Genomic DNA, 15309 nt, shown 5'->3' with positions numbered 1-15309 from the left:
AGCTGGGACTACAGGCATGCGCCACCATGCCCGGCTAATTTATATATATATATATCAGTTGGCCAATTAATTTCTTTCTATTTATAGTAGAGACGGGGTCTCGCTCTTGCTCAGGCTGGTTTTGAACTCCTGACCTTGAGCAATCCTCCCGCCTCGGCCTCCCAAGAGCTAGGATTACAGGCGTGAGCCACAGCGCCCGGCCAATTTCTTTCTATTTATAGTAGAGACAGGGTCTCACTCTTGCTCAGGCCGGTTTTGAACTCCTGAACTCGAGCAATCTGCCCGCCTCGGCCTCCCAGAGTGCTAGGATTACAGGCGTGAGCCATCATGCCCGGCCGAAAAGAAAATCTTCATGAAGCTACATGTGTGGGAAAGAGAGTAATATTGCTAATCATGGCATTCAATATCTTTTATAATCTACTAAGAACCCCTCTACTAGCTTCTTTTCTTCCTATATTTCCATTCTCCTGCCTTTCTGAATGTACATATTCCAAAACTTAGGTCAAACGTCATCTCCTCAGTTTAGTCTCATTTTTCCCTTTTTGTGAAAAGAAGTAAAGCCTACCTTCATTATACTTAGAAATCACATTATTTACAACAAGCACTAGTTTACACTCATTCAGTGTAGTTACTACGTGGCAGGTACTTAAAACATAATTATTTATATGTAAGGCCCCTGGTTTCAGTATTGACATTCTTGTTCATCTTGATATTCCCTACAGCATAACACCTCTGACACACAGAAACTCAAAATATTGGCCTAACAAATTAAAACCGAAGGCGAGGTCCTAAATGCCACTGACATTTTACCTAATTAAAATAATACATTTGAAATCTAAAACTATTATTTTAATAGTACTAATAAAACATCTATTTGTTTCTGCTTCAAACAACTGATAAGTTATACTAAAGTAGAGCACTGTGGACTAATTTAACTTTTTTAGCCTATCATTACTCACATATTAACATTTTAATATGTGATATTACAAAAAAGAAAACTTTAAAGTTGTTTTGTAGGTATGGACACCATATGAGAACTAGGAAAAGGGAGAATGATAAAAAAGTAATGGAAAAGAAAGTTTCAAGATAGTGTGGAATACTGAAGTCTAGTTAAAAGAGAACTAAAAAGGTAGGCCAACAGACTTGGCAATTTGATCAATTCCAGTATAGTAATAAAAGAGGAGAACAGAATATAGTCTCATGAGAATAAAGAAGTAGAATGTGAATTTAAGGTATTATTTCAGGAATTCTAGAAATAAATAGAAGACAAGATTTAATGGCAGGATGCAGGCCGGGTGCGATGGCTCACAGCCGTAATCCTAGCACTCTGGGAGCCCAAGGTGGGCGGATTGCTCAAGGTTAGGAGTTCGAAACCAGCCTGAGAAAGACTGAGACCCCATCTCTACTATAAATAGAAAGAAATTAATTGGCCAACTAAAAATATATAGAAACAATTAGCCGGGCATGTTGGCATGTGCCTGTAATCCCAGCTACTGGGGAGGCTAAGGCAGAAGGATTGCTCAAGCCCAGGAGTTTTGAGGTTGCTGTGAGCTAGGCTGACGCCATGGCACTCTAGCACGGGCAACAAAGTGAGACTCTGTCTCAAAAAATAAATAAATAAATAAATAAATAAATAAATAAATAAATAAATAAATAATGGCAGGATGCAATAGAGTTTTATTTTTTATATACATGAGATTTTGACATTTTTGTAGTCAAAGAAATGAGTCAGTGGAGATAAGCAAGGTTTCAAGAGAACAGGATCAAAGAATAAGTGGAAGGATTACCCCTGGAAGAGAAAAGTTAGCTCTTACTTAAAGAAAGTTAAGGCCGGGCGCTGTGGCTCACGCCTGTAATCCTAGCTCTTGGGAGGCCGAGGCGGGCGGATTGCTCAAGGTCAGGAGTTCAAAACCAGCCTGAGCAAGAGCGAGACCCCGTCTCTACTATAAATAGAAAGAAATTAATTGGCCAACTGATATATATATATAAAAAAAAAAAAAATTAGCCAGGCATGGTGGCGCATGCCTGTAGTCCCAGCTACCCGGGAGGCTGAGGCAGAAGGATCACTCGAGCCCAGGAGTTTGAGGTTGCTGTGAGCTAGGCTGACGCCACGGCACTCACTCTAGCCTGGGCAACAAAGGGAGACTCTGTCTCAAAAAAAAAAAAAAGAAAGTTAAGAGATATGGATATAGAATGGATAGAGACTTTATTTGCAAGTTCCTTTTTTACCTAGTAACCCTACTATATAACTCCCAAATAAAACCACCAAGGCCAACTGACCTCACAAACAATGAAATACCAGTATCCACTATGATAACACTGGTATGCCTGTATTATTACTGTGAACTCCTCCATTTAAAAAAAATGGCCAATTGGCAAACAGAGCAAAGCTTGAATAGCTTCTTACTACTACTGGGTTATATTAAAGGCATTATGCCTACATATTGGATCATGTCTCTTGGAAACAGGACACAAAAATCAGTGTCAAATAATGGTACAAGAAAAATTCAAATGAAATACTGAATTATGTCCACACAAATAATGTAGTCAAGGCTGAAAACAAATAATAATGTCCAGTCTTTATCCTGGGTTTTTGGCAAAAAACCTCAAAAACTCTTGGAATTTCCTTAGTGATATGATCATCTTTGTTATGCTAATGAAGTAACTCAAAGTTGGCTGATAGATAACTTATGGATGAGGACTGATGACCAAAAAGACCAACAATGTGATTAGAGGGTTAAGACTTCAAGCCTGGCTCACTTCGGAGGAAGGAAGTGAGGCTGGAGATGTGAGTTAAATCACACGGCCAATGACTCACTTGGTCATGCCCATGTAATGAAGTCCCAATAAAAACACTGAAGCTACACTGAAACAGATGAAGTTTCCTGGCTGGTGAATTCACTGATGTGTAGGGAGGGTACCTAATTCCATGAGGAGAGGGCACAGAAGCTCTGCGTTTCCTCCCAGATCTTGTCCTATGTGTCTTCATTTCACTGGGCTCCTAATCTGTATCCTTGATAATAAAATTGTAATCATTATGTATAAGTGCCCTCTTGAGTTCTGTGAATTTTTCTTGTGAATTATCAAACCTAAATGTGTCATGGGGACATCCAAATTTATAGCCATATCAAAGCATTGGTCAAAATTGTGGATGCCTTAGGGACACCTGAAATGTGGCTGGCATCTGAAATAAAGGCAGTCTTGTGAAGGACTGAGCCTTTAACGTGTGTGAAGTCTGATACTAACTCTGAGTTAATGTCAGAGCTGTATTGCAATATATCCAATGGGGAGTGAAACAAAATGTCTTTAAGCCAATAAAGCAGCAACTATTGAACATTATTAAAAAAGTCTTGGACATTTCTTACATCAAAGTTAGGTTATTCAATAGACAACGATTTAAGATGGCCTATTCACTCATAAAATATCCATGGTTCTCATTATTCAATCAAGAAAATAAATTCTTGAAAAGTAACAAAATTCTATTCAACTCTTAACATTAAATAATCACAAAGGGACTCTCATGAAATTATACATGGCCTTTACCTGTTCTGCTCCTATCTATTCCCACATCTTAAAAGGACCACCTGCCAACGTACCAGCAAAAGACCTGCTCCTATTTGTGACAGAATTCTGACTTTTACATTATATGGTAAGATATTAACATTTCCCACTGATTTTTTGAGGGAAAGACCAACTTATGTCCCCTTTTCCACTACTACTGGTTGCTAAGCCTTATATAATGAAAAGATAGCTATGATCAACCCAAAAATCTTCAACTTCTTATTAAAAATAAACAATATCCTTAACATTTTATTCTCATTTATTCAAAAAATGAACTTAACATTTCATGTTGCAGAAGTAACACTGTTAAGTATTTGTCAAATCAGTTCTAGAACAAGAGTAAAATAAAATTTCAGGAAAAAAATAACTTAACATCTAGTATAAGAGATATCATAGAAATAAGAACTCCAAAAATTATTCCTTTAAGAGGTTGTCATCTAATTGAGGAGATGATATATATATATATTTGAAATAACAGATTCTTAAATAACATATTTTTAAATTAAAGAGACAAACTGAGGACACAAGGGCTGATTAAATAATCAGAAATCAATGAGAGATTATTAAATATTTAGACTTCCACTTTATACAATGGTTTGCAGTAGTCACTGAGATATGATGCAGCTCAATTTGTGGTCAGTAAAACTATTATTTCATATCCAGCAATTCTGCAACATGGATGTCTAAGATGGATATATCGGTATGGACACTATAACGAAAACTAGAAAAAGGAAGCATGATAAAAGCTAATCGAAGAGAAAGTTTTAAGATAGTAAGTGTGAAATACTGAAGTCTAGTTAAAAGAGAATTAAAAGTAGGTCATTTTATTCTATCTGTGCTTAAGGTTATTTCAGTATTTAAATTTGATGCAATTTTCCTTAAGAATGCTAAGGCAACGTCTGTACCTATAATTATTTATAATTATTTGCAGGTAAATTTACAGTACCTACATACAATCTCAGTTAACTCCTGACATTTTTATATGCCTTAACATTATTACTAATTTCAGAATAAATTAGAGAAAATCTAGAATCAATCTAGCATGCTTACAAAACAATAGAAACAGCTTAAGGGTCAAGTTCAGAGAGGTATAGTCCTCTTGAGAGAATGGGTTACAAATATGTTACAAAAATGAAGAATCATGAAGAAATAGGCTGACAGCAAAGAAACATGAGAAATAATCTAAACATGAGAAATAAAACAAAAGTAAATGAAAATAGGAATTTATTCAAGGATGCAATATAGTACCACAAAAAAATTTTCAACTTCTAAAAGTAATAAACCATGATATACTTAATTAAAGAGTTCTTATAAAAATGCCTCTACAACATTGAGAATTTCACAAAGTCTCAATCGAAAACTATGTTTCTTATACTAAATATAAATTACTTTCAATAAAGAAAGAGAAAGTCATTGATAGTGAAATAGAAATGAGGGAAAGGTGGCAACTAAAAGGGTTCTAAAAGGGGGTTATAAAAATATTTTCTAATAAAATACATTACAAAAAGTCTCAGGAAGGGAACAACATATAGTCATCTCTTTTGTTAATTAACATTAAGCAAATGGATGACTGCAAAGGTAATCAATGTAGAATTTTAAAAAGGCAGAAATTATTCTTTAGCTGAAAGCAGTATCCTGCAGTAGAAGCTGGTGCATGGTGGCACGTGCCTATAGTCCCAGCTACTGGGGAGGCTGAGACAGGAGATCGCTTGAGCCCGGGAGTCCAAGGCTGCAGTGTACTATGATGGCACCTGTGAATAGCCACTGCTCTCCAGCCTGGGCAATAGAGTAAGACTGTATTTCTTTAAAACAAAACAAAACAGTGAATATCCTGAGACAGAAATCTATCTAGAGGCCATTTGCTGAGCAGCATGGAACAAGATAAATGATGATAGTATTGAAACATATTAATTCATGTATGTATCATAATTATTACCAGCAATGTACCAGTGTTAAGACCAAACATACAAACATTTTCTGGTTCTGGCAAAGAGTATGTCATGTTTACTTTTTCATGTGTTACATCTAAAATTTATATTATAAACCTAGAAATAATGTATTTTGAGTTTCATTTTTCCCTAAAAGGCAATTTGATAATCTCACATATTCCAAAATTTTAAGCAAAGTAAATAGAGAAAATTCTTATTCCCAGGAAAAAGTAAGTTAAAATAGAAAATGTTTTCCACATGTTATTTAGCATTACAAACAGCAGTAACGTAAGCTTCTTGCCATAAAGCTATAAGGTGATTTTTCTTAGGGGTGATTTCATTCTCTTTGGCTAACTACAGAAAGGCTCATAGTTTACAAAGAAATACTCAGAGTCTATGTACTAACCTGGCCCAGTCCAGGCATACCTCCTCCAAGTCTAAGAAGTCTGTCCATATTTCTAGAAAACAGAAACAAAAGAAAACGTTCCTAAGCACAAAAGTGTTTACTCAATTGCTATCTATATAATTCACCTTCAGTCACTCAGTATGTCAAAAATATTGGTGGTAATTACAACACAACATCAGACTTCCTGTTAATTAACACCACATATTAATTCAAGAAGCTGTCTTCCATGCTAATTAACAGACCTTATTTTACTGCTTTGGTTTTGGGTTATCCCCAGTTTTAAAGACAAGCAATCTTAGCATACTTTCAAAACTTTGCAATCATTAAGTTAATTATATTTTCTTATTGTTATCTAATAAAGTACCTGAATAAGGAAAAAGTGCCTGAAATGCTTATCATACATATGATTGAATTTCCTTCAATTTGTCCAGAGTATACAAATAAAAAACCTCACTTTTAAATTAAATTTTAACATCCTCATTAGTAAGTTCTGTGCTAATTAACTTACAGCTTGTCAGTTATCATCAAAACTACATGTGAAAGACATTGTGAGCAGATTATGGATCTCTGAATTAGCATCAAAGGCTTTTTAAAAATGAACTCATTATACTAAAAGAAATACTATAGTGTAAACATTAAATGCGTTAGGATAGTGTCCTAGAACTTACACAGATATTTTGTGCTATTTCAGATGTTGTGGAAATATACACCTTTTTCACTAAGGAAATTCAGCCGCCATTCTCAATTATAATTTCAGAGTTGATAGATACGAACGAAGAGAATCAACTTTGAAATATCAGTCTGATTTATTTTTAATGTTTAGAATAACTACAGAAGATAATGTTATAAGCTTGAAAAACTCAGAAAAAAATTAAAGAAATTGCAAGTGTACTTATATAACCTTATAATCAAATGATAAAAATTAATAGCAGTACAACTACTCGACAAATGAAATAAAAGCACTGTTTTCTACTTGAAAATTACTACTATGCCCTGAAATTTCTCTTCTTCCTAAGTATATGCTTTAGAAAATGGTTTCATTACAAGCTATATTCTAAATTAGATGTTAACAGATAAGCTTCACCATTAATCCATGTTATTTTACTAGTTACAACTGCTATACAAACTAAAACTCAATAATGTACTTATGATGATTATTATATGACTGCCTAAACATGTTTGTTGAATCCTGGTAACAACCCTGCTAATGTTTAATAATCTTAATATTGCAAACTTTATTCAAACCCTCATATAGAAAAGAACACAAACAATACAGCCACAGAATTGTCACAAAGTGAATACACCCATGTAACCACCACCTAGTTCAAGAAACAGAACATTATCTGCACCTCAGAAATGCTGCTCAAGCCCCCTTCCAGTCTCTTGTGATAAAATTCCAACTCCTAACAGCACAGATTAGTTCTGCTGTTTTTGAATTTTATATAAATGGAATCTCATACTTTTTGTGTCTGGCTTGTTTATCATAAAACAATGTGCGTGAGATTCACAATTTTAAAAATTCATTTTTAAAAATAAAACGGCAAATAAGAAAACTTGATAGTACAGACAAAATTTCCACTTCACAATCTTAACTCATCCTCCTAAGAACAACTTTTACAAATAGAATCTCCAGAAAATTCTCATTAAAATTACTCAACTGAAATATGACATTCAATACATAGCACTTTTTAACGACTATAGACAGAAAAAAAAAATCCTGTATATTTTATAATATTAAAGACATTTCTCTAAAATATATTATCAAAGACTAAAAAAATTTCTTTTGGATCATTTCAAGTTTATAAACCTAAAGAACCAACGGAAAAAAACAAACATACAGTATACTTTAGAATATATACATTCTAGGCCAAAGTTGATTCCCAGCTGTGTTCAGTTTATCTATTTCCCCTCTGTTGTTTCTGATGACTTTACACAGACTCCAGATGCTGTGAATATACATGAATGATGTGGGAAGCAGAGGGAAAGAAAATCTGACAGGTCAAATTCATTTTTTTAGCAAAATTAGATGTCTCGGCAAACAGGAAAAACATTTAACAAATTAAAACATTTAAGGCAGCCAGGTTTGATAAAAATACTAACATTTGGAAGTAAAATATATGGATAAATGTTCTAAATCACACTAGTTTTTAAAATCTGGTTATCTATCACAGTCATAATTGGATGTCTGTTGAAAATAATACATTTTCATAATATCTCTTTATCATATCCTGAAAGAATAAACATAAAATACATTTTTAAACCTCACCTGATCAGTAATTATAACTCTTAAGCTTCAATTTGTTGAGTTTGACAAATTTCTTCTTAGCACAAGCTCTTGCTAATTCTGGCAGGTATAATTTTCCGAGGTATTTTTTTTCCTCTTTCTCTCCTAAAAAAAGGTAAATAAAATAATATACAATTATTTTGATAATTAAGCAGGAAATTTTTATACCAAAATTTTTAAAAGAATCAAAATTCCTAAAAATGAATTAGATATCAAAACTACTTTTTAATGATCATTTCCTGAAAGTATGGAATGATCTGCCATCCCAGGGAGCTAAAAAACATAGAAATCTACCCTGTATGATTTTGTTTGTATATTTCTCTCTTGAGCACTAACTTCGAAGATTGATATTTCATAAGTTTTAGTCTTTTTAGAGGTCTTTCAAAGAACAAAAAGAAAATTTACTTATATTTTTAAATAGAACAAAATTCATTATTTCATGCAATTACCATAGAGGTTCATTACACCATTATTAAAACCCACGATATATTATAGAACATTAGTGATATTAATTTCTTATTTCTTGAAGGTTTGCTATTTTATCACCCTAGGAATTAGTTCATTATTTCTTAATTATTCCCAATTATGACAAAAAAAGACAAAAATAATACAATGGAAGAGTAAGGACTGTCTAAAATAATGCAATAAATTACACCTATTACATCAAACTTCAGTTCTTATTATGTTGGCCAAAGCATTGATTCCAGTTTAAAAAGATATAAAACACTAGAGACCACTGTCTTTGTAGTCTTTTTTTTTTTTTTTTAGCTTTCACTGAACACAGTTGAGCATTCAGATTTTTTTTATTTGCCACCCATAATGGCAAAAGGAGGAAAAGTTTCACAATTATTAGAGAATCGCAATGTGTAAGCGAAGGAGATATATAACAGCACTCTAGTCTCTAACGACAATATAACTAATAGTACAAGCTGAGGTTCATTTAACTTCAGTACTTCTGACATTCAGAACCAGATAACTTTTTGTTGTGGGGACTGTCTTGTACATTATAGGATGTTGTTTGGACTACAGGAGTACGTCACCATGCCTGGCTCATTTTTTTTTTCTTTTCATTTCTTTTGGTGGGGGGGTGTGTGTCTCACTCTTGCTCAGGCTGGTCTTGAACTCCTGACCTCAAGAGATCTGCCTGCCTGAGCCTCCCAGAGGGCTAGGATCACATGTGTGAGCCACCACACCCAGCCCATTATAGGATGTTTAACAGCATCCCTGGTCCCATAGATACCAATAGCACCTACCCAGTCATGATAATCAAAACTGTCTCCAAAACTTGCAAAATGTCCCCTGGAGGGGCAAAATCACCCTCAATTGAAAACCACTGATATAAACAAAATCACAGACCATGCATCTTGAGATGACAATATCCTAGATTAATTTTCTCAAACTTAACCAGCGAGTGCTAGAAACAGTTTTGCAGTTCCTTAAAAAGTTAAAAATAGAATTACCATATGACCTAGCAATTCTATTCACAGGTATATCCCATAGAATTGAAAACACATACTCAAAACAAGTTCTTCTACATGCACATTTATGGAATCACCATTCACAATAGCCAAAAGGTGAAAACAGTCCAAATGTCTGCCAAAGGACTAATGGATAAACAAATTCTACTATATACCCAAAAGGGAATGTATGGCATGTTATTCAGCTATAAAAAGGAACAAAGTATTGATACATGTTACAACTTGGCTGAACCTCAAAATACTATGCTATGTATTATAAATGAAGCCAGGCACAAAAGGTCACATATTGTGTGATTACATATATATGAAATATCCAATAAATCCATAAAGACAGAAGGCAGATTGATGGTTGCCAGGCACTGGGGGAAGGGAGGAAAATGGAAAAACTACTTAATGGGTAAGGGATTTTACCTTGGAAGTATACTGAAGTAGTGACTGTGTAACACTGGCAATTAGACTAAATGCCACTGAACTGTTCACTTCAAAATGGTAAATTTTATGTTATGTGAATTTCCTCCTCAATAAATTATTTTTAAAAAAGGTCAAATGAGTGAACAATATATTTCTAAGACCAAAAAAGAAATTACATTCTTATCTAACTAGATAAGTATGTATTTCAAGAAGTACTTCATCATACACTATTTTGCAACAAGAATCAGTTTTTGCTAGAGGTATGTGACATATTCTTTGACGTTTTATGATGGTGATACAGTTTACCCATCAACAAATGTTGAAGTGCACAAAAAGGTGAATTAAAGGAAGTAGATAATGTAGAAATTTTAAAAATCACTGAACTAACTCTATTTGATGCTTATAAATCTAAAAATAAGAATGTTTTGCAATTATAGAGCAAAGATGATAGCCATTCTCTTCAACAAAATTATGAGCTGTCAATGTTTTCATGGATGGTGATGGATTGTGGTGATGGTTACACAACAATGTTCATGTACTTAATGTCCCTATACACCAAATATGGTTAAAATGGTACATTTTAGGTGATGTATATTTTATCATACACGTAAACGCATAAACACACACAAACACACACACACACACACACACACACACACACACACACAGCTTGCAAAAAGAAAAACCAGAAGTAATAAGCTAGGGCCTGTTGGAGATGTATTTGAAATAGGGAACTGATCTTCACAGGACAGATATATTCCACCTTCATGCACTATAGCTGATGGGCCATTAATTACATTCAAACAATGTTGCCCATTTCAGGTACATATACCTTCAAAACCAAGAAAACACAGAATAAAAATTTGTATTTGCTATGTTTAAGCTTACATTTCCAATATAGTTTTTTTCCATAGTCCCTTTATTTTCACTTCTATAAATTATTCATAAATTAACCTAAAGGAGTAAAAAAATTAAAAAGGTACACCAGACCCAGATGGCAAATAGTGATGACTGTTTTTCCTAGCATATGAAGGTTAAGTGCTATGACTGCATGTAGAGTGCCAGGATTCAAAAACTGTTTCTAACACTTACTAGCTCTATATGCTTGGGTCAATTACCTCTCTCAGCCTCAGTTTCCTCACCTACAAAATGGGGATAATGATAGCACTTACCTCATAGAGCTGATCAGAAGATTAAAGAAAATGGACATAAAAAACATTTAAAACAATGCCTGGCATATAATAAGTAATAAACACTAGCTTCTGTCATCAGCACCACCATCCTATGAACATAGCTACCAACATAGATCCTTCCTTCATCCCATAGTTTGTCACTTAGTGGGTTTCAAAACACCTCGAATATTTCAAAGTACTACATTAATCACACTGGCTGGGTGTCTGTGGCTCATACCTATAATCTCAGCACTTTGGGAGGCTGAGGTAGGAGGATTGTTTGAACCCATCTCCACAAAATTTTTTTTAAAAAAATTAGCTAGGTGTGGTGGCACACACCTGTAGTCCTAGCAACTCGGGAGGCTGAGGCAGGAGGATCACTTGAGCCCAGGAATTGGAGGTTGCAATGAGCTATTATTGTGCCACTGTACTCTAGCCTGAGTGACAGAGACCCTGTATCTAAAAATAATTCTGTATCTAAATAATTAATTAATCAATCACATAAGAGACAGGGACTTGCAATTCCCAGAACTTAGCAAAAAGGCTCACAAAGGGAATGTGTTATACACACATTTAACATAAAAGACAACACTTTCAATTCTTAGAAATAGAAGCAATACAAAGGTCTATGGATCTAAACCAAGTTTTTACACCTATCAAAAAGCAGAAGACTCAAAAGCTCATTCATGATATAATTAACTTTAAACATTATTAGTCCATACCTAATATAATGTCAAACATACAGTAATGTTTAGAACACTAATTGGTAAAAATAGTACAAAAAAAAACCCCAGTACTTTCAAAGGTTGTTGACTTTCCACTTTTCCTTTATTTCTCAAGTTAATAACTGATTAAAATCTGGTATTGTTTGAGCATGTTCATGCTGAATATAAAATAAATCAATTTCAAATATTTATAGGAAACGTATGGAACCATGGATAACTCAAAAAAGTAAATCGTTCAAAATTATATCAATCTGGATTTGGAACCTGAGAAATTTTTTTTCCAACTTTTCAAACTTTTCACCAGGGATACCCAATAATTCATAAAATTCAAACAAAATCATTAAGTTCTTAATGTTCAGGCTTATCATTGTTTCCTAGTTCACTGTTCATTTTTTACTCCCCAATCCATTCTGCAATTAAATACGATTACTTCTCAGACAGATGCTAAATCCTTTTAAATTATTCTTTATTTGTGATCTCACTGTAGTTGTAATTTCTCTATTTTCTGATTTGTGGAAAGCAGGAACTCTTTCACTTTCTTAAGGACTTTTTTCTGTGGAAGATCTACAGTCAACATTAAACTTAATTATATAAATATGATTTTGAAAGCAAGATTTTCCCCGGTTTAGAAGAGTGAGATTGGAATTATCACAAATATCTACAGTTGAGTCTCCTAATTTCAGCATCCAATTAAAACATTTATTGAGTAGTTTCTCAGAATCTGTGGGGAATTGGTTCCAGGATCTCTCCTGAATTCCAAAATCTGCGGATGTTCAAGTCCCTAATATAAAATGGTATAGTGCAACATTTGCATATAACCTATGCTAATATTACTCCCAGCATACTTTAAATCTAGTAATCTCTAGATTATTTATAATACTTAATACAATGTAAATGTTATATAAATGGTAGTTACACTGTATTATTTAAAAAATGACAAGAAAAACAAATCTGTCCCTGTTTAGTACATACGCAATTTTTTCCCCCAATATTTTCAACCTGCAGTTGGTTGAACCCATAATCCATGGATATGGAGAGCCAACTATACTATCTTGTGTATTCCAAAAACTTACTGGCTTGCACTGACAGAATTTATAATCTACAGGGGCTGGGGTTGAGAAGACTGACATAAACCCATAAAAAATATGTAAAGTAAAAGGACAGCGATGTAGAGTAGAAAAGCCTCTAGAACCAGCTGACCTAGCTTTGAATTCTGGCTTCACCAGTACCTACTCACTAGATGATCTGGAACAAGTTACCTTCTCCTAGACTCTAGGCCTCGTCTATAAAATGGGGATAATACCTACCTAGCAAGTCTGTTGTAAGAATAAGTCTAAAGTATCCAATATAATGCCTGGAATATCCCAGGTACTCAATAAACATTGTTGACGCCGTTGTTATTATTACTGCTTTACAACTGGAAGAGATTATTTAATCAAATTCTCTCATTTTACAGATGAGGTAAGGAAAGTATCATAAAGCAGAATATGAAATGTCAAAATGAGTGCAACAAACAGCATATGACAAGTTCATGAGCAAGCAATCACATGAATATTCGGGCAATACTTTCACAGGTGGACAATGAATTATGAAACAAACATTGCTATAAAAATGAAAACAAAAAAAGCACAAATGTTTCTTGTTACTGATTATCAAACATATGGTTCTCAACCTAGATATTAAGCACAAGGTTTGTATGGCACAAGGTTTATATGGCAAGCTTAAAAATAGGATGAACCCATGTCAGAGAAATTAAAATCCAGCTTTTCAATGAGAATGGCAATTATTTACCAAATACCTTGGTGTGTGGGGGGCAGGGGTAGTGGAGAGAAACTCCCAAACTCAATAGGTGAGAAGCATCAGTGAACGATCATGACTTCAAAAATTTCTTCTCTTGGCAAGATTTAATTTTATTCTCAGACAAATTAAAAACAACATTCAGGCTTTTCACAAAATACTACTTCACTAAACACACCTTAACTGTAGTTAATTCTGAACCACTTTATATCTTAATCTCTATAAATGCACAATAACCCATGCAGTATGCTTACAACATATATAATTCAAATTTTAAATGAGCCAGTTGGCAGCCTCACGTGACAAGAAAGTCATCATTGTTAATCATCGCCACTAAAACTGTATTCAGTTTTTTGTGATTTCAACATTATTATTGCCTTATTGTTTTCCTCAAACACATTAAGTCAGCACTACTAAAAACATACTTTTGTGAGCAGTGAAAAGAAACATTTTCACACTAAATTATATTTCTACTAATTTTTAAAGCCTCTCCTCTGCTTTTCTCATGGAACTTTTATCAACTTTTGGTTATCATTCTAATCCCAAGAATGTTTCAGTCAGTCACTAAATTTATATTCGACTCTTTCAAAAAGTTCACATTTTTATTCTTTTGACAGACACATAGCTACATCCCCAGAAAAATTAAGTTCCAAGAGGTAACACAGTAGATTTGTACTTTACTGAAAACAGGAAATGTAATCAATTCACTAACAACTACTCAATTAGGACAGTATCAAAAGTAAGGTAACAGGCACCGCAGGAATAACCACACTTTCTTTTGAAGACATTCAAGGTTGACAACCACTGCATCTGCGAGGATTTTTATTTTTTGAAGGCAGTTGAAAACCTAACACCAAGAAAAAGGGTCAAGGCCTATAGGAGCAAATGGTAAAGCAAACATGCATTCAACGGGTAAGTTAATTTTATTCTCTCTCCTTTGTTTCCCTGCCTGCTTTCAAGTTTTTCAACGCAGGAACAACTATCGACAAAGCACAGGCAAATAGGCCATAAACAAGGGTTTTCCCTGTACAAGGAAGAGAGATTCCCAAGATGTGGTGAATTCAGCCAAGCAGAAACGAATGGAGAAAGGAGACCACATCCCGGCCTGACCCTGCCAGAGACCCTGGGGAGTCGGGGAAGAGTACGAAAGAGCCTGGGCTCCTCCCTCAGGGCACCGGCCTCCCAGTGGCAACTCGGCTGGGCAACGTGACTCAGGAAAGCACGGGGCGGGCAGCGGCCTACCGCGACTGCCTTCCCGGACCTCCCGGACCTGTTTTCTGGGTCTTACCTGAAAGCAGACAAGGACAGGATGCCGCGGCCTGGACCCCTATGGTTGCCACTACGCTGACGCGAACACGAACGCGGAGGCGGAGGCGGCTGAGACTCGACCCGGCTCTGGCTCCGCGAACCGGCGATGAATCAGCCCGATTCCATTCAAAAGAGTCGCCCGGGCCTCCGCCGCGAAGCACTTCCGGGTTCACTGCTCTACTTCGGCTTCCGTTCCCCCGACGGCCAATTGGAGACGACTCCGGAGTCGGGCGGGTGTC

General features: G+C 35.0%; 1 protein-coding gene across 2 annotated transcripts in view; it reads right to left on the bottom strand.

Annotated features, from left to right (window-relative positions):
- PSMD14 (proteasome 26S subunit, non-ATPase 14) overlaps window positions 1-15263 on the bottom strand; it is a 104028-nt gene extending 88765 nt beyond the window's left edge. For both annotated transcript variants that reach the window (XM_076005595.1, XM_012735707.2), the window contains exons 1-3: window positions 15051-15263; window positions 8162-8284; window positions 5896-5947 (exon numbers count right to left, since the gene is read on the bottom strand). Coding sequence is in view for 1 of the 2 variants with exons in the window: in XM_012735707.2 (XP_012591161.1) it covers window positions 5896-5943 (48 nt within the window). In the remaining variant the exon portion in view is untranslated. The remainder of the gene's footprint in view (window positions 1-5895; window positions 5948-8161; window positions 8285-15050) is intronic.
- Window positions 15264-15309: the final 46 nt, after the last annotated feature.

The sequence above is a fragment of the Microcebus murinus genome, chromosome 8 (assembly GCF_040939455.1).
Source record: "Microcebus murinus isolate Inina chromosome 8, M.murinus_Inina_mat1.0, whole genome shotgun sequence".
Taxonomy (NCBI): Eukaryota; Metazoa; Chordata; class Mammalia; order Primates; family Cheirogaleidae; genus Microcebus; species Microcebus murinus.
This window is presented reverse-complemented; position numbering and strand designations above follow the sequence as displayed.